We start from the raw sequence: 26,112 nt of genomic DNA on the forward strand, positions 1-26,112 counted from the left end.
GTCTAATACTCTCTCTTTCCTTCCTACCCGAACTCCAAAATAAAGCTGACAAGTTGAATTAACAGAAATACTTTTGCATTTGATTTATTTTCTAAAGCATAGAGAAGACTATTGGTACTCTTTTAAAGTTTCAGGCTGCACACAGTGGCTCATGCCTGTAATCTCAGCACCTTGGAAAGCTAAAGCAGGTGGATCACTTGAGGTCAAGAGTTCAAGACCAGCCTGGCCAAAATGGTGAAACCCTGTCTTTACTAAACGTATAAAAATTAGCTGAGTGTGGTGCCAGGTGCCTGTAGTCCAAGCTACTCAGGAGGCAGAGGCAGGAGAATTGCTTGAACCTGGGAGGTGGAGTTTGCAGTGAGCCGAGATTGCACCACTGCACTCCAACCCGGGTGACAGAGCGAGACTCCATATAGATAGATAGATAGATAGATAGATAGATAGATAGATAGATAGATAGATAGATAGATAAAGTTTCAGGCTGAACTTTATCTATAGATAGATAAAGTTTCAGGCTGTGCAGTAATCACATTCACCTCACAAACTTTCATTAAAGCTATTTTCTTTATCCTATCCTTATTAAATCTAAAGTTTTATATTGTTTGGTGCATGCCACTGTATTTAAAAGACTATTGATTGACCAGAGTCTTCTTAATAGAATGCAGGGTCCATGAAAAATCACATTTGTGCCCATTTCACTATCTAGACACACTTTTATACAAGGGAAACATGGCTGGGAAAAACTTCAAAAATAACCTTGCTCATGGTACCAAAAGGATGAATATTCAGAAAAGTAGTAGATGGAACTCCATAGTAAAGGAAAAGAAATATTCATAGTGAGAGATTTCTGGAGGAATGCATATTAATTGATGAGGGGGTTCTTTGGTGCTGGATGGTTGTGAAGCATAGTGACTATGAATGTGGGCTCTGGAGCCATATTGTGTAAACCATGTCTCAGCTTATCACCTGTGTAACAATACCTATGCTATTGTAAGCAGGTGACTTGACCTCTCTGTGCTCTAGTTTCCTCCTGCTAAGGAGAATTAAAAATCATATCTGCCACAGAGAGTCATGATTAAATGTCTTAAAATATGTAAAGAGCTCAGAATAGTACCTGGCATGTAGTAAGCACTCAATAAATGTTAGCTCTGGTGGTGGTTATTGTTCTTATTATTAGTCTTGTGGGAGGGGAAGGGTCAGGTCTTAGCAGCTCCTTGTAAAGAGATGACTGGTCTTTTGACATCAAATGCCACCACCTTGTTTTCTCCTTCCACCTTCAGCTACCTTGGTTATTATGAAACTTCAACCTCCTACACAACTCTCACTTACAATGGTTAAGGGTACCCTTCCTCCTTTGTGAGACCTGTGATGGCCACCCCAGATTCCTGCACCCTCTTCTCTGTAAGACTTTGCCTTGTCTTCCTGCCTTGTCAGATGATTCTTGAATTGTATTAGAGATAATTCTCCTCTAAGTGGCCCAATAATTTTAGTTAATGTACTTCTTTGACATCTTAGGAAGTTTATATAGGGAAATTTATGCTATGAATGTGTGTTCAGACAAATACAAACAACATTCTAATTTATAATATTGTCACACAACAACCTTATGAATAATATATACTTATTTATTCATAATTGATATTTATACATACAGTCGTTCATCAGTATCCGTGGGGGATTTGTTCCAAGACCCCCTGTGGATACCAAAATCAATGATGCTCAAATCCCTTATGTAAAATGTATAGTATTTGCATATAACCTACATACCTTGTGTATGCTTTAAATCATCTCTAGATTACTTGTAATATGTAATATAATGTAAATGCTATGTAGATAGCTGTTATGCTGTATTGTTTAGAGAATAATGACAAGAAGAAAAAGTCTATACATGTTTAGTACTGATGTCACCATCCATTTTAAAGAAAATATTTTCAATCCAAGCTTGGTTGAATTTATGAATGTAGAACCCACAGATATGGAGAGTCAACTGTATTTATAATATATATTTATAATTATATGCTTATAAATAATAATTCTTACAGAACTGTTTAACTAGAGGTAGATTCATTACAATGTATTAAGGCATGAAAAAGGAAGGGCCTGTAATAGGTTTTGAACTGTCCCTGAAACCCCTGACTGCTAAATATACAAAGATTAAGGAAGTGCATTGGAAAGGCAGCAATAGATTGGGATGATTTGTTGGGAGAGGAGCATTTGAGCTCGATCTTGAAGGATAGATGTAGTGAATGGAGTAGAAGGCATTGGGAGAGAATGTGGAAGACTCCAAAGATCAGTTCCCTTTCTAACTGGAAGAGAGGCAAGTTGTCTCAATGTCTCAGGCTTTGAAGGAAGCTCTATATGCAAGAACCTCAGATGTTAACAGTCAGAAGGCATGAAGAATCATTCAGCTCAATGCCCTCATTTGTACAAGTAGAATCTGTTTGTCCCACCCCACAGTGCTTGCTGTTAGAACATCCTGTCTCCTGGTTATTACCAGATCTTTCAAGCTTGTCACAAAGTGGCATCAAATACTTTTTTTCCCAAGATCAACACTAAATGTTTCCAGTGCTCTGCAGCTGTTGGCTCTTTATCTTTCTATCCTTGAGAGACTTTGCAGAGATCTCTTTTCTCTGAATTCTGTTTATGTTTAAAGAATTTCACAGTTGATTTTGAGGCACAACCAGTGTCAGGATCATTGAGACAGACAACAGAATGAAGGACAGAGTGAAGAAAGTTGAGTGCATTGCACTCTTGGGCCTCATAATGTAGATGACACAAGTGGATCTTCCCTTTACATACTGTTCCTAGGCTATCTCATCTATGCCCATGGTCTTTAGTACACCGTGTATGTTGCTTTCTCTGACTATATCTTGCTGTAGAGTTCCAGGCTTATACAACTAGCTGTCTTATTAGATGCTTCAACTGATTAAGTTGAGAAACCAAATTCATGATACATAATATCATGTTCATGATCTTCCTGCAAACTATTTTTCCTTCTGAATTTTATATTTCCTCTTTCAGGAAATGGTACCTCCAACCAAAATAGAACGTTGGCAGTCATCGCAGATTCTAACATCTTTCTCATCATCCATCAGATCCAGTTAGTCCTGTCCATTCTACCTTTGAGTACTCTCTATAACCTAGCAGAACCTAGTTCTGCCCATGTCCACTGAGCTGCTTTAGTTTAGCCTCATCAACTTCTTCAGAGTGCTATAGCAGCCGTTTAACTGGCTTCTCTGCTCTCAGTCTTTCAACTGGCAATCATTTTCCACACTGCAGCCAGAGTGAGTCTTCTAAGAAGCCAATCAGATTCTCCCACTCTCTGCATCAAAACTTTAATGACCATTCCATTGTCTTTAGGATAAAATACAAACTACAGAGCATGTTGTATGTGGCCTAGCTCCTGGCCAGACTCTGCAACCTCATTTCTAAGTGTTTCGTATTTGTCTCTTGAGTATTGGTTAGCCAGGCTCAGCTACTTAGAGTTCTCAGAATAAGCTGTTCTCTCGGGCTTCATTTTAGGAATTCATTCTCTGCTCCTCTTAGTCCCCTCTATTCTTTTTCTGAATCACTTACACTTATCTGTCAGGGCTCAATTTCCTGTGATTTCCTCCAGGAAGTCCCCCTTGATGCCCAAAGAGTGAGTTAAATGTCTTTTCAATGGCTCCTGAGCACTTGGTATGATCTACAGCAAGAGGTTCTCTCAGTATGGTCTTGGCACCTCGAGGGGCTTTCGAGACCCTTTCAGGGGGTCCACAAGGTCAAAGCTATTATCGTATCAATACTGAATGTTATTTGCCTTTTTCACTCTCATTCTGTGTATAGCAGAGTTTTCCAGAAGCTCCATAACACGTGATATTGTGATAGATTAAATGCAGAAGTAGAAATAGAAATCCAGCCATATTCTATTAAGCCAGGCATTCATAAGATTTGCATACAGCTAAAATAATGCCATTCTTTTCACTGTTTTTGAAAACGTTATTTTTAATAATATATTTATGTTTATATATTATTTTTAGTTAATGTATTAAAAATATGTATTAATATTTTTAAATTGCTGAAATGAATATTGATAAAGCCCAGAGAAGCAAAAGCTTTCTGGGGATCTCAATAATTCTTAATAGGAGACTCGAGATTAAAAGTTTGAGAACCGTGAGTCTGCATTATCATACATCTCATACTTTACAGTGCTCTGAACTCTTTAATAGAAGAATCTGGGTTATGTATCTGTGAGTCCCAAGGGCCTAATGCAATTTCTGGTACTAGTAAACTCTCATAAATGTTTTTTGAATAAACAACTTAATACACACATGTATGTTTACTCATACACATGGAGTTTGAACAAAAAAAGGCAATTTAATCCTTACTTCAGCTGGCCTAATGCTATCCAATAGTGTATGCAATTTGCTAAGCCAATAGTACTTTGAAGTTTTACATTATTCTTAAAAACTCTAGTTCTGTCCCTTTTTTTGATCTCTAGAAATCTTTTCTAAAAGATGTCTATGAAAACTTTAAAAATAAACAATTAGGTCTCTGTACTTGATTACACAACAAATAAGTTCTTCTGGCTCAGCTGCATACTGGTGAGTGAATGTTATCTGTCAAGTACTTAACCTTTTTTTTTTCCCTTATTGACAGAGTCTTGCTCTGTCACCCAGGCTAGAGAGCAGTAGTGAATCAGAGTTCCTGCAGCCTGAAACTCCTGGGCTCAAGCAATTCTTCCACCTCAGCTTCCGGAGTAGCTGGACTACAGGTGCACACCACCCTGCCCAGCAAATGTTTTATTTTTTTGTAGAGATGGGGTCTCACTATATTGCCCAGGCTGGTCTCAAGCTCCTGGACTCAAATGACCCTCCTGCTTTGGCCTTCCAAAGCGCTGGGATTATAGGCACAAGCCACCGTGCCTGGCCTACTTACCTTTTCTGAGCATCAGATTCCTCATCTGTAAAATAGAGGGAGATTTCAACTAGATAAATTCTAAGAGCCTTTTGAAAATTGAGTCTGTGCTTCTAATCTCTATGGGAACTCTTCTTTCTCCTTCACCCACTTCCAAGCAGATGTGTTTAGATAATACTGGTTTTCTGTCTTCTTGGTACTCAGCTACAATAGTTGAGTTGTTAGCATTTACTGACTTGCCACCCTGAAGCTCTCTGGTAGAAAGTTGGCCATAGCATTTTCTTGCTCATTCAGTATGATGAACTCGTCACATGGAATTCCAATTTTTTTCTAAAAATAATAACTTTGTTATTACTGAATAATAATTTTGTTATCTATTCCCTGGAGGAAATTTAGAATACTTAAACAACAACTCAACAATCACAAGTAATCTTTTGAATAATCTTAGTATTCTGCAAATACTCCCATCAAGCCACACTCACTTTTGTTCCAGATATTTGATGTGCAAGGAGTTCTTACTAATCAGGAAAGTATTTAGAGCTAATCCAAGCAAGAAATAAAACAATATTTTCAGGTCTGTACTTTAGTGTCAAGGAGTCAGCCCTTTTCTCTAAAACTTTATAAACATGTCCAGAAATGTTTATTTAAAGTGATTGATTAGCCCTAACAAGGCTGGAGGAGACTTTGAACAATAGAAAAAAGAAAGGAACAATGAGCAAGTGGAAAAAAGAGGAGAAGTGGGGGAAGAGAGGAGAGGAGTGGGGAACAAAGGAGGGGAGGGGCTGGAGAAGAGGGAAGAGAAAAAAGAGGCAAAAGAGAAACAATAGTCAAGGAAGAAAGAAAAGAAAGGCTGACAAGAGAGAGCACAGAGTATAGGAAAAATGATCTAAAATAGGGCTCCTATAGGAATGATTGAACTATGTGGCAAGAGCTGGGGCTCTCAGAGAAGCTTGGAAAATAGGAGTGAACAACAGAGAATGTGACTGTCCTTTGTTTTCTCTCTATGGACTTTGTGGGAACAAATCTGGTTAGAGAGAGAATACAGGACAGTAGTCCAGAGCTTAGACCCTGGAACAAAACTATTTAATAACCACTTAATAGCGATATGACCTTAAATAAATTACATAACTTCTCTATGCCTTAGCCTCTTCATCTGTACAATGGGGAAATTTGACTATTCAGTAACTTCACAAGTTATTAGAAGAATAGCTGGTAGATAGTACCTAAATGTTAAGTATTGTTAATTATAATACTAGATATGAAAAACCTACAATTAAACCATTAAACTGTCATAATCCTAAATTCTAAGTTATGGGTATCTCAGGTACTCATTTGAGACTTAAAGGCAGATAAAGATGATCTGATCTGCTTATCCAGTGCCTCTAGAGGACTGGGGATGCTTGAAGCAAGGTCTCACCTAGAGGAAGTCTGCCAAGCTTTGGGGCAGTCATGCTACCTGAATGAGAGGTCCCCAGCTTCATACCTGACCATGTTGGGAGCTTGTAAGTGTTTGATCTTGTCTGTGCTTCAGTTTCCTCCCTATAAAATGGAGAGTGCAGTAATATTGTATCATAGGGTTGTTGTAAGGATTATGTAAATGCCTGGTGTGTAGTAAGTGCTCAATTAATATTACCCTATTGTTTGTTCCAGTTTATTCCCAATTTTTTATTCATATCTATTTTTATTAGACTTTGATAATATGCATTCCAATCTTGTTTTGCCCTTAGAATGATTGATAATTTCTTTTTATGAACCCATAGGGAGCAACTGATGTCAAAATCTCTAGATTTGTTAGATGAAACCCTTTCCCATCATAAGAGTTAGGAATCTTTCTGGGTTCTTCTTTTCCCAGTTGAAGCCACTATAAATAAATAGTATTTGAAGAAACTGTGGATTCAGCATTATATTCCTTCTACATGTTGCTGAGTTCAGAATAGAACATCCCACCTGGGTAGCTTTAGATAATACCATTCCATGCCATTTTGCTCTTACTTTCCCACTGACAGTTTTTACCTTAATGCTGGAACAATTTTATGAGGAATATTTTTATATTCTAAAGACTTCTCATTCGACCTTTAGAAAAGAAGCTAAATATTTCATTAGGCATTTCAGTATTTGAGTTTTTTTGGTGGCATCAGAGTGAACACTGACTGAAGCCATTTTATTTTCTCTTCAATCTTTGTTCTAAAAGCATACACTGTCTCTCCTCTTCTGTCAATTACTCATACTGTGTTGGATTTTCTAGGTAGGAGTGTGGGTATATAAGTGAGGTAGTAGAGTCGAAAGCACAACTGTTAACTCTCTAGCACTTTGTCTTGAGCCCCTGGGCCTAGGTGGCACATTAAGTATATAGTTAGCTGATTGGGAAAGGTAAATTACATTTTAGTGCTGTTATGCAAAAATCTAAATCTAGTCATTTTATGTAGAAACTATGTGTATAAAGAATTATGTACAAAAACAGAAGATTAAATATATATGTTGGTAAATATGTATGTAAAAATCTCAATGCATAATTTTGCTTCTAAATAAAGTTCTAATTTTACTTACTTTTCTAAATAAAGTTCTAATTTTACTTACCTTATTTAGAGCCTAAACAAACCTTTACTGTGGATAAGAGGATCATGATGTCCTTTAGCTGTTACTTTTTGGTAGCCCCATTGCTGATGTAAAGATAGGCTCCAAAGAATGTGGCCTGTTTTGAAAAATTAAGTCAGATTTTCCTGAAACTTGTGACAATTAATAGAGAAACGTGATCCCCTCCAGATCCACTGGTCGGGTAGCAGGGTGGTGAAATTCTTGCTAACCTGCAGGTTCAGATGCTGCCCCTCATGCTGTCTCATTTACCATGTGAGGTGAAAGCCATGACTCCCTCTTCTAAATGCCCAGTGCTGTTGCTGCCACCCCCTATATTGTGACTGTGTGGGGAATTTTTTTTTTTTTTTTTTGAGACAGAGTCTCACTCTGTCGCCAAACTGGAGTGCAATGGAGCGATCTTGGCTCACTGCAAGCTCCGCCTCCCAGATTCAAGTGACTCTCTTGCCTCTGCCTCCCGAGTAGCTGGGATTATAGGCACACGCCACCACACCCAGCTAATTTTTGTATTTTTTTTTTTTAGTAGAGTTAGGGTTTCACCATGTTGGCCAGGATGGTCTCTATCTCCTGACCTCGTGATCTACCCACCTCGGCCTCCCACAGCACTGGGATTACAGGCATGAGCCACTGCGCCCGGCCTGTGTGGGGACTTTTAAAATCCATCTCATGGATCATCCATTTCACTGTACTACACGTAGTACAGTGCTGTTAGACTTAGTAAATAATAAAAAATTGTCGAGTCAATGAGATAAAAGATCAAATTAGAACTTTTATTAATTAGGAATGATTTTTTAAAGAATCATTTATCAAGACCTTGTTTTACATCAGGCTTTAAACTATATTTTTCCTATAGTCCTCATGTAACCCCATGATGACTGTTCATGTCCCTGTCTTACAGATGAAGAAACTAAGGTTCAGAGACATTAAGTCATTCATTCAGTTTATACCTAAACTAAATGAATCAAATTCAGTTTTGTCTGGCTGTAGCAACTGTTCTCTTAACATTATCTACACTGGCTCATGGTAAGCACTTTTTCCCCTCTTTTAATATACCGTCCCATGTCCCCCCAGATTAATCCTCATTTAGTTCTTCTCTCCTAATTCCTGCAAGGGATATAGTTAAGCTGTTAAATCAGCTGACTGTTCATGATTTCAGGTACTGAGTTTGCCACCTTCTGGCTGTAGGGTATCGGGCAGACTTCCTTACCTCTTGGGCCTCACTCTTCTCATCTGTAAAATGGGGAGACTATTGTACCCACCTCATAGGGCCATTATGAGACTTAAATGATCTATTTGTACAAAATACTTAAAACAGGTTCTGGCACATGGTGAGTATCATCTGAGGGTTATTTGTTTCAGCTAGAATTGTCCAGATGAGAGCATAATAGTTTAAAAGATTCAGCAGCAGATGCTGACTTTTTTTTTTTTTTTTTTTGAAATATAGTGAAATAGGCCAGGTGCAATGGCTCATGCCTGTAAAACCTTTGCTTTGGGAGACCAAACTGGAAGGAACAGTTGAGGCCAGGAATTTGAGACCAGCCTGTGCAACATAGTGAGACCCCGTGTCTACAAGAATGAATGAATGCATGAATGAATGAATGAATGAATAAATAATCTGGGTGTGATGGCGCACACCTGTAGTCCCAGCTACTTAGGTGACTGAGGTAGGAGAATTCCTTGAGCTCAGGAGTTGGAGGTTGCAGTGATCTATGATCCTGTCACTGCACTCTAGCCTTATCTCTAGAGAGACCTTGTCGCTAAAAAAAAAAAAAAAAGAAAATGGAATAAATAAATAAATACATAAAATGTAATGAAAATAGTTCACTTTTTTGATACTCTTCAGCATGTTTCTGTGTGGAGGCAGCTAACTTGATCTAGACTGGGTCAGACATCACACCTAATTTCTCTGTCCATGAATAGATATGAATTACTCTGAGGATGAATACACACACATTCACATACACTTCCAAACAGCAAATACCAAAAGGAATTAGCAGTTCAGAAAGGTGGCTCAACTGCCTTCGGAGAACTAGGGGCCATCTCCTCTGTGATTAAACTGAGTCAAGCCCATCTGTAACTGAGCACTGGTAGAATGGGCTCATTCAAACATGTAACTCCCTTAAATTTTTCATTTAAATTTTCTGTGCATTAGAAATGAACTTTACAGTAATCTTTGCTTTCTAAAAATAAGTGTGTTTCTTGTTAAGTATTTATTCTCATCACAAATTCTGTTTTAGAAAAAAACAACAAAAAATAGTGAATGAGAAGGGTAAGCGACTTAGGACTCAGGGAATTTTATCTCAGGGCCAAGACTTTAAAACTGGGAATAAATGCTACTTCTCCATTACCTGGATCTGATAACTTGTCTGCAGGAATGCTGTTTCTAGAGGGTGGTGTGGTACTGTGGGAGGAATAGACTTTGGAATGAGATCCATGTTCAAATCCCAAGTCACTTACCTTCTCTGACCCTCAGTTTCCTCATCTGTAAAATGACCATAATCAACACCATCTTGAAGAGTTGTGGTGATAACACAGCATTTACTTCCTGCTGTATATTTCCCCTTTCGTCTTGCAGAGATACAATTTTCCACTTTATTTTAGTCTATAATTAATCCCATTAAAAAATCACCCCTAGACTTTCAATTCCACAAGGCAGGGGCCATATTTTGTTTTCCAATGTGTGGTTGTTCCCTGGCCTCACATATGGCACAAGGAATGCCCTCCTTTTTATTCTAGCTCCATATGACAGCCTTGCCAGAGGGCAAAGGTAACCACCGAGACAGTTTATATTTAACCAAACAAGGCTTGTTGTAGAGGAGAAAGAGTTAGGAAAAGAAATAATGAGTATTCTTAACTTGTTGGGAGAGTGTAGCACTTTGCAAGATTTGACTGTTAGTGTTCACTGTGAAAATAATCTTCAAGTATATTTTAGCCAGCCAAAGGCTCTAGCAAATTATTTTTCACAAACCAGTGAGTATACATTTGCATGTACTTTCACTGTGCATCTTAGTCTTTAAAGAGATTGATGTTTTAGAAAGTTTAAAAGTCAGTTTTCACCCTCACAAAGGATCTTTCACAATACAAATGATTTGGGAGTAGCAGGTATGCTGACAACCAATGGTAGGAGGGCCAACCACTGTTCCATTTTCTCCCAGGTTTGATGACCAGAATTTCTTCTGGGAGTTGAATCCTGGCTTGGTGCCAAACAAGGGTCTACAGACTCTCAACGCCTGTATAAAATAGGAGTATGACAAAGATTCCCTCAGAAGGAAACAATTAATCCGTGAGAGTGGGCAGGAGTACAGGATCTTGTGGACTAGGTCACCCTCCATGTGCTCCTGGACAGCTTGTCAGGGAGGCAAATAAAAGTAATGGAAGAAGAAGCAGAAAGGGATGATAAGGACACTGGTAGAAAATAACAGGACACTGAACAGATATAGCAGCAGGAGTTTGACCAATGAAGGCTAAAATGTAGCCTTTCAAAGGTTTGTAATTCAGCCTGTGGCAGAGAGTAGAATATGCATAAAATGTACTTTTCATGTAGTGCAGTGGTGGCATTGGATTATGTCATGAAGAAAATCTGATTTTTATAGTCCTCTGACTTTCTAGAGAAGTAAATTTAAATTCGGAATATTAGAAACACACACAGGTAGGCCAATACTAAGAATGAGAGCAAACTTGGATACAGACAGAATTCTGATACAGATATAATAATTTCACAATATCCAGGAGAGTGTCCCAACTCTTTGTGTATTGTAAAATTCTTTTTGACTGTTAAAATTACTTGAATTCAGGGCTTAGACATGCTTTATGTTCTGCTGAAATTTTTGCCACAATGATATTTATCTTTGTATTCTCAGCAATGTCTAGCAGTGTGCTTTTTTGCACATAGAAGGCACTTAATAAACATTTGTTAAATGAATGAATAAATGATCAATATTTGTTGCATTAGGATTTGATCTGTTTCAAAATAATTTAAAAATTTTTTTTCCATTTTCCTATGTCATCCTTATTTTCTTTCGTTCACACCACAAAGATGCCAGCAGAACTTCTGAAAATGGGCATCAAATATTTGTTGTGTGTGTCCAGATGTGAACACACCTGCACGTCCACATGGTCTGTGTATAGAGTGGCGCTTTCTTGGTCTTTCTAAGCACATCTCATGACGGGGGAGAGAACCTAGAACACTGTCCACTATACACAGAAACCTGGTGATAGTACTGATAGTACACAGATGGAGGGGGCTGAGTGAGGTGGAAAAATAGCATGTGGTAAACGTATCATGAATTGAATGGACTCCAGTTTTGCTTGCTTTCATGTTTTCTGTTTATGTTCTTGAGGCTACACATAGAAGCAGGAAGGGAGGTGGAAAGCTAGATCTCCCTAAAGGGAAGGGGTGCTTAGCTTTTATTATAAGTTAGGAACACTGGGATTTCTCAGGTTTCTGTTGTGAGTGATGAAACTTTTTAGTGTTGGCAAGAAAAGAGTTAGGAAATGTACAACAAATAAAAAGTTGTGAGGATGGGATATAATTCAGAAGAAACCCAGAGAGAATCCTTGAGAGGACTCCTGTTTCCCCTATATCAGACAGCCTTGTTTTGCTATCTGGCTGGGATACACAGAGGTGCCATCCAAAAATATTCACCCAGGACCAAGGGTTTTGTCTAATCTGCATCTCACAGATTTCAGCTAACTATGTAATCACGGTTCTGTTAGGAAACCTGACACATTGTTTAGTACTCTTCGGCTAAGACTAACCTTTTATGATGAATCAGCCATGCACTCACATACACGCACAGGTTATTTTTGTTTGTTTTTGAAAGGGAGAAGATCATGAATGGTTTATAACTAATTACCTTTCGAATAATGTCTTTAACTATTTATCTTCTTGTATTTAACCCCTTGTTCCCTAAATAATATACTTTCTGACTTAATTTTCTCCCCAAACCAATTTATATATACAGATATAACAATACAATTCTAAATACAACAGTAAAAACTATTTAATGCTGTAAGTACTATAAAGTACTATTTTCATCTCCCATTTATAAACCATCTAAATTCTACTTTTCTGACTAGCATCCACAGATGACAGACAATGCTTCTGTAAGTCCATCTGGTCAGCAAAGGGTCTCTTAAGTTTTCACCAAAATTTTAATTATGAGAGTATCGAGAATTAGGACTGGAGTTCTAACAGACTCTGCCCTTACTTCTGCTCACAGGTTTACTGTACACATCTGAAGGGATCTATGGTAAACATCAAGTCAGATATGAACCTGTGAAATATTCTGAGCCCTAGGTAGGAGTTTGGGGAATAACATTTTGAACAGATGGGACACTACTGAGAAGATTGAGCTTGAATAAGTGTAACTTCTACATTAAAAGAGTCAAGTAGGCCGGGCACGGTGGCTCAAGCCTGTAATCCCAGCACTTTGGGAGGCCGAGACGGGCGGATCACGAGGTCAGGAGATCGAGACCATCCTGGCTAACCCGGTGAAACCCCGTCTCTACTAAAAAATACAAAAAAACTAGCCGGGCAAGGTGGCAGGCGCCCATAGTCCCAGCTACTCGGGAGGCTGAGGCAGGAGAATGGCGTAAACCTGGGAGGCGGAGCTTGCAGTGAGCTGAGATCCGGCCACTGCACTCCAGCCTGGGTGACAGAGCAAGACTCTGTCTCAAAAAAAAAAAAAAAAAGAGAGTCAAGTATTTGGGAGGAAATGAAAAGCTAAGCAACTCTCAAACTTATGCAAATGCAGGAGAGGCAAAAGAACAGGCAAACTGATACCCTAAAGATAGGAGAAGGGGCAAAATGAATGATCTTGCAGGGATTCTTGGCGTTTGGAAAGAGTTGCAATATGAGAAAATTAGAAAAAAAGGCTGAGTTTGGTAGATCACCAGAAAATTCACTTAGTAAGGGAATACATTGTATGAAATTTATGAAACCTTCTCTGTTGGACATATTTTCACCTCACCTGGAAGAAAATCTTCTGAGTGATGACCAAGAGAAACCTTAATGATATTATCAATCAGTTTAGGGTTGGAGTCTAGGACTGGAGGCATGTTAAACTACCATATAGTTCCCAGCTCGGCCAATTGCAATTGTATAGGTTTCAGTTTGCGATTATGATGTCTCTAAGATGATATTTCTCATTAGTTTTATCAAATCTAACTGATTGGGATAGATTTTCGAAGGAATATAAATGAGAAATCTTGCATTTGTGAAATCTGGTTGTGATATGTGTCCCTGGGTGTGACTGTCCTTGGAGACTTGGTACAATAGAGAAATTTTCAATAGGAAAAGGTTTTGGAAGCATATATGAATATGGGAAACCATATGATATGTCACTATGTGGAATGATAGACTGAGCTCTATCTACACAGGTTGGCAACATACCAGAGCATAACAGTGTGGTATGATCTGACTCTATGGGACTCTGTGCCCACATCTCTGCTTTGTCCCCCTCTAATAAACAATTTGTGTTCCTGAGTGTTATTTGCCCTTTTACTTACCACTCTCCACAATTCCATTTTCTCTTTTTCTCATATTTTTTTGAGGTAATCTAATTGCTTAAATTAAAGGGTTATGAATCTTAAAATATTATCTAGGAAAAACCCTAATAGCAAAGCCTAGTTTGTGAGAAGCATTATAAAAAATATTTACTTTTATCTCTTTCCACTTCAGTCTCAGGACATCCTCAGTTAAGCCTTAAAAATACTAATCAAGATTATTTGAAAGGCAAATCTGAACAATGGGTTAAGTTTAATGGGGAAATGGCATCTCAACCCATTCCAGTATGTGTGGAAGCCGGCCCTTGCTCCTTATGACCTCCAGGTGGTGCTGTTTACCCAGACGTGGAAAGCAGGAGCCCAGCCCCGTTTCTTTCACTTAGGTTTGCAGTTGGGCTTTCATATTTTCAAAATATTTTCTGTTTCTACAGATGTATTCTTTTAAATGGTCAATAAAATTTTATAACCACTATTTGAAAAATTACAAGATTATTGTGATTTGTGCTTCCTAGCCAAGAATATATCTTTATGTCTGTACATACCCGAAGCCAAGTATTTATGTTTGTTCATTGGTCCCACTTTCTACGCTTCCTTCCTTTGTAGCACACAGGCTTAGACACAGACGTTTGGGCTGTAGATAGAACTCGTCCAAGGACCTGTAAATACTTATGTAATTTTAAAATATATTTCTAGTTCAGCTATGGCAACTGAACTCCACAGGCTTCTGAGTGAAGAACACCATCTTTACAGGAATGCTTTTATCCCCCAAAGCCAAGGAGCGATCCTAGCAGACCTGACCTGATTTTTTGGCAGGGGGATGCTTGTCAGACACCAGAAATGTTTTGATGTTTTGAGGCATCCATACAGTGACACCCCACAATCCAAACCAAATTCCTCAGAAAAGTGATCCTAGAGAAAAACTGAGAGGGAAGCATTGACAATTTCTTTCCCATTTTGATAAGACTTCGGGTCCAGAAATAGTGGAAATTCCATTACAGCAAAGATGAGACTAGAATAGGAGTGTGGTGGGATGGATTTGATCATGGATAAAGTTTGGAACGTTTAATATTGGGTTTTTACAGAATAACCAACTAACATGCCTTTCTTGCCCCCTTTTTCCCCCTTTTCTTTCCTCTCACAAGGGGTTTGTAAACAAACTGGATGAATTCATTCAATGGTTAAATGAAGCCATGGAAACTACAGAGAACTGGACTCCCCCTAAAGCAGAGATGGATGGCCTTAAACTGTATCTGGAGACACACTTGGTAGGCAAATTGTGTTGTTCTTGCTGTCAATAATCAAAGGATTTTAATGTACTGCTTGTCTGTTTATAGGAAATATCAATTTTATTTATCAAAGGTTACTATATGTCAATGAAACCAAATTTTAGTGGGTCACAGAAGCTGCAAATTTACAGACATTTCAAGTAATACCATGAAACCTAAATCATCTCTATTTCAAGCTACCTTTACAAAGCTTTTTCTGGAAGGATAAGTGATTATTTAAAAATACCTTAGAAAATTTTATTATACCCTTGTTCTCTAAAGGAAAAACTGAACATTTTCCCTTTCTTAAAAAACAAATAAATGAAAAATGATTTTGATGACCATTCTAAGCTTTCTAGAATTCTTGTAAAATTAATGAACCTCTCATTATCAAGAGGATCTACATTATCTGTTTTACACTGGGTTATTTTAATAAAATATTTAAAATGATGATCTCCATCATTTTTGCTGCTATGTGGGTTTTTCAGCATATAATTAATACAACTGTCATTACACTCATCCCTGTGCATAGAGAAAACCATGGAGGGGAAGTGGAAAACACTCAGATAAATTTGCTTCTGAATATGTTAAAAGCAAGAATTATAGACTGGGGGACATTCGATGAACCTCATGAGGTTTTTACTGAATGCTTCAAATGGCCGATATCAATTATGAAGGGGTGGAAACCAAGTAGTGGAGTGTGATAAAGCGTGAAGAAAAAGCACGTGTCATAGGAAGTGAAAATTCAAGCTGTAAGGATCTCATCTTTATTCCTTTCACTGATAGCATAAAATTGACAAAGGCAATGAGCATGAATCCTTGGTGCCCAACTGTGGGGTTGATTTTCCGCCCCTCTTACACACTCAGAATTTGGATTGAGTAACATTATGTGGGAGTCCTACATGTATGCGAGTTCGCAGGGTTCCACAACTGGTATTCTCTATGATGTTAAGTGAGAGAGAGAGGGGGAGATGGAGAGGGAGAAAAGAGGGGAAAGAGAGAATGTTTCAGGTTTTGGTGTTTGTGTTTTGCAGCATGTTTTATAACAGGAAAACAGCCTTAAAATCCTATTGCTGCATGCAAATAGCCTTGCAGATGATAAAGAATGACAAAACTGTGTGGTAGAGGATGAGTGTGTTGCTTCCCTTTTTAGATACCTGAGTCGATGGTGTGTAAAAATGCCAGTGATCCTAACCACCTCTCTTGTACATGGGTTTCTACATACTGTCCTTAGTACTCATTTCCCTGTTGAGTAGAGTTTCAATTTTTTTTAAAAGAGGGCATTTCATAATAGCAAGATAAAGATATTCAGTGCTTTATAATGTAAATTGTATTAATTAGAATGTCAACTTTTCACTGGCATTGTTCTGACAGAAATTCTAATCTGTGTTTAAACAGGAGTATATGAACTTTATTTCACATTAAGTGTGCTGTCTTACTTTCTCTTGACTTAATATTTTATGGAAAACACACATTTAGTTTTTGAGGTCCCAGAGGGCACAAGGGCATTGAGAGCGCTTTAACTCTAGATTATTTATTGAAAGCCACGCTAGGAGAGTATGAACCCAAGGTCCCTTTTTCCCCTTTGGAGGTTGAATGATATGGCCCCTTTGTAACCAATGAGCACTGTCTTTCTCAAATACAGTATTACAGGGTTTCTTACTTGGCATCCTTATGTTAGCCTTTACTTCCTTCTAGCCCAGTGCAGTTCACTAGAGCTTTATGTGATGATGGAATATTCTATACTGCCCTCTCCTATATGGGGGCCACTAACTACATGTGTCTGTTGTGCATTTGAAATGTGGCTAATGCAACTGAAGAAATGAATTTTTAATTTTACTTGACTTACATTTAAATTTAAGTTGCCACAGTGACTAGTGACTTCTGTATTTTCTCTAGCCTTACAAATTGCAGAGCTTTTTACAGGTGACCATAACGAACTGCAATATCTGTACCTGCCTCATAATGACATTTTCATCCCAAAATGTGGAAGTTATTCTCCAGTTTGCTGTGGGTCACCAGTATAAAGATCCACAGCAAAGAGTCCTTCTTAATGTATTTATTTCTTAAAAGAATCTTCTTGTTTCTGCCTAATGATCAACACTTTCTTGGATGAGTTTTCTCTACTATCCCACGTCTGATTATATTAATTGGAATAGAGATATCATAGAACATCTTCTTTATTTCTACTTTGCAAATAGTGAGGGACTTTGATCTCCAGACCTGTTGACTGGATGTTAAATTACAGTCTCAAATTTCACTTCCAAAATCATGAATAATAATGTCTAACAGTTACTGAAGACCTAGTGTGTGTGGATTGCCACTGAATGATATTCTTAAAGCGCAATCAAGCATTATACTGAATGCTGTGTCTGTTACTTTAGATACAGCCTGTGACTCAAACATTTTTCAATCAAATTCTTAGTTTTTCTTTTTCCATATGAGTCTATATTGTCCTCCCGATCTCTATTGTCATTTTTTATTGTATTTCTTTACTGTTATGCTGACAGTAAAGTTATTCTTCTCAACCTTCCCATAAAAGAACATGTATGAGTAAGCCTAGAGATTTGTACTCCTTAGTTAACCCTGCATAAACCATTATTGCTTTTTAATGAGGGGGCAAGTGGTACTTGCAAGATTTTATCCAGTAGTAGAGGTAGCTACACAAGTTTCTTTAAACATCTCTGTAGATTCTATATTTGACATTAAATCAACAGATGTGCAAGCCTCTAGGGTCTGAGTCTCCCGTGGTTTATTAATGTGTTAGACTAGCTGATACCCTCCAATATTTATTATAAAGAAAAATGTAAAAATCATACTCAAAAGTTGTATGTTTATATTTTGATACTTAATTCAATTATTTTCCATGATGGTAACCAAGGGTTTTCACCAACACAAATCAATTAAAGCTTTATAATACCTTTATGAGAGATATGAAGGAGCTTTATTTTAACTGTAAGAAACACTGTGAAATTGCAATGATACATCAATGATTTTCCATGATAATTAATCATCTGCTTGCAACCTGGCTGCTCCTTTCAAAAATACAATTCCTACCTTCTTAGAAAATGACATTTTCAGGAAAATGTCATTCTGGAAAGGTATTTTGCAAGTGTTGAACATTCCCTCTTCTTTGAAAACCACTTAAAATGAATTGTATAGGTATGTTCTTGGACAGACTTCTTTCTCCCTCTCCCTTCTCTCACCTCTGTCTTCTTCCTGCTACTTAAAAAAAAAAACAGCTTTATTGAGGTATAATTGACATATAATAAATTGCACATTTTAAAGTATAGTGGATATGTTCCAAGCCGCACATTGGGTGTCTAAAACCTCGGATAGCGCCACCACCGTGTATACTGTGTCTTTGATCTCATAACCTGGATGATTACTAAGTGGCTAATGGGCAGGTGACATATACAGCATGGAGACGCTGGACGGAGGGATGATTCATGCCCCAGGTGGGACACAGCAGGGTGGTGCAAGATTTCACCACACAACTCAGAATGGCATGTAATTTAAAACTTACGAGTTGTTTATGTCTGGAACTTTGCATTTATATTTTCAGACTATGGTTAACCACAGGTAACTGAAACTGAAGAAAGCAAAACCATGCATAAAGGGGACTACTGTGTACAATTTTATGAGTTTTGACAATTTGACAAATATATACACCCATGAAACAATCACTGTAATTAAGATAGTGAACATACTTATCACCCAAAAGCTTCTTCATGACACTTTGTAATTCTTTCCTCCTACCCCTCCCTGGCCTCTACTCCATCCCTAAGCAATCCTTGATCTGCTTTATGGCACTATTAGATTAGTTTGCATTTCCTAGGATTTTATATAAATTGAATAAAACAATATGTACTATTTTTTGGTCTGTCTTCTTTCATTCAGCATACTTATTTTGGGATATGTTATGTTGTTTCATGTATCAATTATTAATTCCCTTGTATTGCTGAGAGGTAGTCTATTGTATGGATATACCACAATTTGTTTATCCATTCACCTGTTGATGGACATTTAAGCTGTTTTCCCCACCACCTTTTTTATTGCCTCAAGAACCAGAGTTACTAAAAGCTGTATTTGAGTAGAAGCATACTAAATAGAAGCATAGTGAATAACTATCATAAATTGTTCTTGGGCAACTAGTTTTTTTTTTCCATTTAAAACATTTTATAGTATCTTTAGAATTAGAATGCTTCAGAGTAAAGCAGCAGAGCAGGTCAGCACTTTCACCCTCTAGAGATTTTATTTCATATCCATTTGCTCCTGAAATGGTAACTCTGATTCTCCAAATTGTTATACATACTGAATTCATCAAATGTAATCGTTTTCAGGGAGACAAACCAGCACTTCTTTTATCTGCAGCCAATCAGTATATTCAATAATAATAAGTGAAGTCAAAGCAATACCAGGCAGCTGTGTAAGATGTAGGAAAAACAGTCAACCACAAGGGCCTGGCTTAAACTTAGGAAGTATAGTTGCATAGATAGCACCATGTTATTTTGGACACACATTAACCAACCACCTAGAAATAGCCTTGGAGAAACAAGATTCTTAATTCAATTTGATAAATGAGGGATGTGGGGGAAAATGGTGACTGTGAACCGTGTGTATGTGTGTGTGTGTGTGTGTATAACACAACTGTAACTGTGTGTGCCAGGCAGTTATTTAGGTGCTAGGAATACATGATGAATGAGCTTGGTTTCTTTCTTTAAGGGATTTTCAGTCTAAGAGAGGTAACGATAGATTATATGTAGTAATCTGTAGACCCATAAATGACTAATAATTTTAATCAGTAAACTTCTTGTAAGATAAGCAAAGTATTCTTAGGAGTACAGAGAAAAATTTTATTGGTTCTTTCTGGAGGTAGGGAACATTCAAAGAGGTAATTTGACATAGACCTCAAAGGCCATATGTAATTTTGTTAGGGAAGGGAGGATGGGAGATGGGAGGAAACTTTATAAGCATAGTAAGAGAGGTATGGTGAGCCACGTGGTGTAGCTGAGACTAGGTGAGTCTCACAGGTTGGGGCTGGGTGGTAAAGGAGTTTGAATGTCTTTTTAACAGATTAAACTTTTCTCTGGGGGCAATGGGGACTCACTGAAGGTCCGGTTTTGTTTTAAAACAGGAGAATAATATGAATCAACCGTAAATTTGATGGGGGAAGGGTCAGTCAGCATGGATTAACTGGATGAGTTTCGTGGCTTAGGTGAGAGAATAACTCTGCATGAAAGAAAATGGATTTGGGTATAGTATTTGAAGGCTATGCTGGTACAGGCAAGCTTTTATCAGTTTTTCGAATCGTGTTTAAATTTAAAAAAGAAAGGGAGTAAAATGTTAAAGTCAAGAGTAAGTCCCCTTTTTACTCGTGTTCCCATTGATTCTTCTCCCTCGAGGCAACCAGTGTTCCTTGTTTCGTTATATCATTTCTGATTTATTTCAGATATTTAGAAACAGGCCGGCTGCAGTGGCTAATGCCTGTAATCCTAGCATTTTGGGAGGCCGAGGTGGGGAGATCACTTGAGGCTAGGAGTTTGAGACCAGCCTGGCCAATATGGTGAAACTTCGACTCTACAAAAACACAAAAATTAGCTGAGTGTGGTGGCGCATGTCTGTAGTCCCAGCTACTCAGGAGGCTGAGGCATGAGAATTTCTTGAACCTGGAAGGCAGAGGTTGCAGAGGTTGAGCTGAGATTGCATCACTGCACTCCAGCCTGGGCGACTGAGGGAGACTGTCTCAAAAAGCACAAACAAATATATCTATGTACTTAACTTTGTTCCTGTAGTTTCTATTAGTAATAATTCAAAGTCAATAAATATAGAACTTCATCCTTTTGGATGACTGCATAGAATTCTACTTACAAATACGCCATAATTTATATAACCAATTCTTTGTGATGGAAATTTAGGTTGTTTACAGTCTTTTTCTATTATAAATGATGCTTTAGTGAATATTCTTGGAAATTCATCATGTTGGATACTATAAGTATATCCTTAGAATGAATACCTTTCATATGAAATTTCTAGGTCAAGGTTAAACATGTTTAAATTTTTAATGTATTACCAAACTGTCCTTGATAGAGATTTTACCAGTTTATACTGAACAATGTATGAGAGTGCCTATTTCTGCACATTCTTGCTATCAGAGTATGTTATTACATTTGTTGAACTTTGTCCCTCTGATAGTTACAGATGGCATCTTACTGTAATTTAGTTTGTATTTCTTGTATTTTAAGTGGCATTGAAAATCTCTCCATGTTTTTAGGATTCATCTGTATTTCCTTTTTGAGAACTATTTTTAAAATTCTTGCCTGTTTTTCTGTTGGTCATTGGTTTTTTACTTCAGGATTTATAGGGGCTTTTTATATATTAAGGAAATTAGTCTCTTCTCTGTGAATAGGAAATTTTTAAAATGTATTCTGGGGTTCTGTTGTAAAAGCATATGGATATCTCAACAGTTTGAGGAATCAAAGGTTAGGCAGACATGGACGGCCAGGCTGATAAGCATGTAACAGATTTCTACTATGGGGCAAAGTCACATTTGGATTTCAATTCTGGAAAGACCAGTGTGTTCTAGGAAGTTCGCTTACTTAGACTTGGAAGGAACAAGCTTACGATCAGGGTAGTTAGAATCAAATGAGTGGGTTAAAGGATGTTGGAATAATGAGAGAAATGGTGGATCAGGGTGGCGGTAGTTAAGAATAGAGAAGAGGGAATAGATTCAAGAAAGAGGAACAGATTAGAGAGACACGTCAGCAGTTCTCTTTTTGAGGCTCACTCTTTTCTAGTCAGAAATCTCATGACCAACATGCTTTGTCTGTCCTAGTTTCCCCTAAGGCTATAGCATAGGATGGCCCACTGCTCTACAGCTGGGCAAGACTTGAGTGTAGTGAAGGATGTGGAATTGCTGAGAGCTTCTCTTTCTGTGTATGGAGCAGGATCAAGACCCTAGGACCATTCTAGGGATGTGTGAAACCAGGTAACGTGACATTATGAGTAGTATTTACATGAAAAAGAGGGGGCGAATGTCATACAAGTACAGTAAGTATCAGGGGTACATGCTAAAGGTGGAGCAAACTGTCTTTTATACAACTTCTATAATTATGGAACTTTGCTTAAAGAAAAATATTAAATTATACTCACTGGAAAAAAATTCAAATTGTGTTAAACAGCATAAAATTAAAAGTAAAAAGTCTTACCCTCCCTTGGGTAACCAATGTAAATAGTTCTATATATTTTTTAACCTTTTTATGGAAAAATACGTACACTTTAAGGATTATTTAATTCATATTATGCATGCTGTTCAACAACTTGCTTTTTGTATCTAAATATGTCACAGATACACTTCTATCAGTATATGAAGATCTGGTGCACATTTTAGCAGCTCCTTAATATTTTATTGTGTGGATATGCCATAGTTTATTTAATCATTTCCATGGTGATGGGCATTCAAACTGCCTTCTTATTTATGCTGTTGCAAATAATACTCAATGAACTTTATTTTAACACCAATTGAGAGTTTCCTCCTTGTCCCATTAGTGTCTGCCTATAGCAGCAATTCAGAGAGTCTCTGTAATAAATCTGTCACACTCCAGGGACAGCTGTTTCTCTAAGTCCTGAAAAATGAGTGGGATTTGTGTGTGTATGAGTTTTGAGGCCATGTTTATAGCAGTAGACTTTTAAAACATACCTTCCTGAACTTTGTTATTCCTTTAAGATTGGTGCCTGCAATTTTAGGTGACTGTCACATGGTGGCACAGAAGCACCAAACTCCTGTAGACAGTGCTTACAGTCTTGGTGTCCATGAAGGGTTTGAAAATGTTTCCTTATTGTGTCATTCTACTAAATACTTATAAAAATAGATTCAATTTAAAGTGTCTAACAAAATTCTCAATAAAGATATATGCATGCATTTATCATCTGTATTTCTTTAGATCTTCATGTTATATCATATTTCTGATTAAACAGCTTTCATTTGTCTCATAAGAAAAACCAGTATACTTCTTACAGAGATTTTAGCCATATAAGAAAATTTCCCCAAATACTTGCAGCTGCTTTTCTCTTGCTTGCCCTCCTGTCTCTACCTCTGCTCCATTTTTCATTGCTTGAGTTAAGAGATGACAGGGTTTTCTTTTTCCCACTTCCTGGTGCCTGTCTCTCCCAGCATCTCCATAGGTAGCCAAGGCCCCAGCACGTTAAGCTTCACAACACCAGCAGCTGTCATTTGGCTGTGCTGCTCAGCTAATGAGAGCAGTGAATCAAACTTCAAAAGCACGAGCTATGAGAGTTTCATTGGACTTCCCCCACCTCCCTCAGCCTTGATGAACAGGCTGGTGGCCTTACAGGGGCTTTGAAGTCCCATTTGCTTGTCCCCCTTGATTCCCACCAGTTTAAGGGTAGTCGCAGAGAGTTTAGTGGGAATTGACAACATTACTTCTCTTTGGGGGACTTGGAATACCACTTAACTCCCAGCCTTGAGTTTCTTCCTTTGGTGGCACAGGGATGGAAGGGTCTTTGAGAAATTTATAGCCTGCAGGCATTTTGAGGTTGGTATGTGGGAATGATAGTGTAGGAGGCTCATTTTGGACATATGAAAGTCTTGAACTACATTCCTTTAGTCATGTAACTCTAATTTTGTGTGCATCTAGGAGACAAATAGTGTTATCTTCCCTTTTCTGTTAAATAGGACTCCTGCACTGTTTCAAGCACCTGGGAATGTACTTTTGCCTGTCTCAGTTTAAGGACTCTTGAGCCATAATACCCAGTAGTTATTGTTTTGAAAATTGTTAGTGCCCAGACATTTTACTAATTTATTCCTTTATTTTTCTCTTTTTTTTTTGAGATGGAGTCTCACTCTGTCACCCAGGCTGGAGTGCAGTGGCCAGATCTCAGCTCACTGCAAGCTCCGCCTCCTGGGTTTACACCATTCTCCTGCCTCAGCCTCCCGAGTAGCTGGGACTACAGGCTCCCGCCACCTCGCCCGGCTAGTTTTTTGTATTTTTTAGTAGAGACGGGGTTTCATTGTGTTAGCCAGGATGGTCTCCATCTCCTGACCTCGTGATCCGCCCGTCTCGGCCTCCCAAAGTGCTGGGATTACAGGCTTGAGCCACCGTGCCCGGCCCTATTTTTCTCTTTAGGAAATAATGACTGTTTTTAATTAGAATGTCAGGGAAACACTGCATTTATTAAGCACTTCCTATTTAGGGCAGTATTATACTAAGCATTGAAGAGAAGGTTTACAGACAGGCCTCACACTATAAGGGTCCAAGCACAGGCTGAAGGACACCGTGCATGGATGAGAGACTCACATGAGCCAGAGTGTGGTCACCTACCATCTCTCTCCATGTGTAGATTCATGAGCTTATCCTACTTCTCTACTGCATTACGTGGAATTTTGGAATCTTGAAATAATTCATGTGATGTAAATAATATGAAGTTAAACTTCCAGATCTTTACATTAGCCAGAAAAATGCCTATTATATATCTATAGGGTTGTTGTGAAGGTGAAATAAACATGTTTTATGTGAGGATGAGGGTGCTTTTATCATTTGGGGGAATCTTCCTTGGAGACCCAAGAACATTTGGCGTGAGAAGCTTGGGTGTTCTTAGACGAGTTGAAATTCTCCCTGCCCACCCTCCCCTCAGCTGTTCTCTTGATGCTGTCACCTACTTGAGGGACGGCTTTTGTCTCTGTGGTGTCTCCCTCAACTCCCAGCCTTGCACATGCATGATAGGTATTAAAAGTATCTGCTAAGGCCGGGCGCAGTGGCTCACAGTGGTTGCAGGGAGCCAAGATTGCACCACTGCACTCCAGCCTGGGCGGCTGAGCAAGACTCCGTCTCAGAAACAAACAAACAAAAACAAAACAAAACAAACAAACAAAATCTGCTGAGTGAATGAATGAGCATTTATAAAAGCAGTGTTAGAATCACTGTGGGCAACAGATTCTAACAAATGTTATAAATCGTCAAACGACAACTGAACATGTCTGCAAGTTATTTCTTCTACCATTTACAAATCAAAATGGACTTGTCACAGGACTTTCTAGGTATTGTTTGGTATATTTGCGACAAGAAAAACATCTACAGAGGGAAAAATAGGAATGTTTTCTTCTGTTTTCAGGATGCAATTTATCGCCTTTGGCAAAAAACACCAGGAATGCTTTCTCAGATAAAAATGTTAACTCAGATATTTGAATGTTTTTTAATTTCAGAGGTAAATGTTACTGTTTCAAAATATGAAGACAGTTTGACTAGACAGGATGTTAATGACTTGACATTACAAAATTTATTTAATTTATTTTTAAAGTGATTTAGTTCCCCCTCTCAAATGCATGAAGCATGTGGGAGTTGGAATAGATCTGCCCCAGGCTGCCAAACAAATTTTTAATGGAACTAGAGTCCTTCAGGGATTGTCCTAAATCCACATAATATTCTTAAGTCCTGGTGTTTGCACTGGGACCTGTATATTAGCAGCTGTACGTGTGAATAATATACTTATATCAATCCATCACTCTCGTGAATCCACATCTGTAGGGGCTGCTGCACATCAATTATTCCACCTCAGGGAGCAGAGAAATATTTGGGCCAGCATTGACCTCGTTTTCAATCAGGGCCTCCAAGCAGTGTGTTCTGGAAGTCAAATGGTCCCTTTAGACAGAACCTCTGTTTGGGAATCCATTTGGCCTAATGTGGCCATGCTGGGAAGTGAATGTGATTACCTGTGTCAGGTGTGGAGATGGCATCCAGAGACGCAAATGAAAATTCTGTCACTTGAAGCCACCGTCAACATTCAGGATCTCTCCCATCTGTCTAATTCTTGCATAACATATTAGCCAATCTAT

General features: G+C 38.2%; 1 protein-coding gene across 1 annotated transcript in view; it reads left to right on the plus strand.

Annotated features, from left to right (window-relative positions):
* Nucleotides 1-26,112, plus strand: part of AKAP6 (A kinase (PRKA) anchor protein 6) — a 524,753-nt gene that overhangs the window by 243,361 nt on the left and 255,280 nt on the right. Inside the window, exon 6 of the mRNA XM_011941871.1 lies at nucleotides 15,138-15,260. Within this exon, the coding sequence (XP_011797261.1) occupies nucleotides 15,138-15,260 (123 nt within the window). The remainder of the gene's footprint in view (nucleotides 1-15,137; nucleotides 15,261-26,112) is intronic.

This window comes from Colobus angolensis, unplaced genomic scaffold (genome assembly GCF_000951035.1).
Source record: "Colobus angolensis palliatus isolate OR3802 unplaced genomic scaffold, Cang.pa_1.0 Scaffold202, whole genome shotgun sequence".
In the NCBI taxonomy this organism is placed as follows: domain Eukaryota; kingdom Metazoa; phylum Chordata; class Mammalia; order Primates; family Cercopithecidae; genus Colobus; species Colobus angolensis.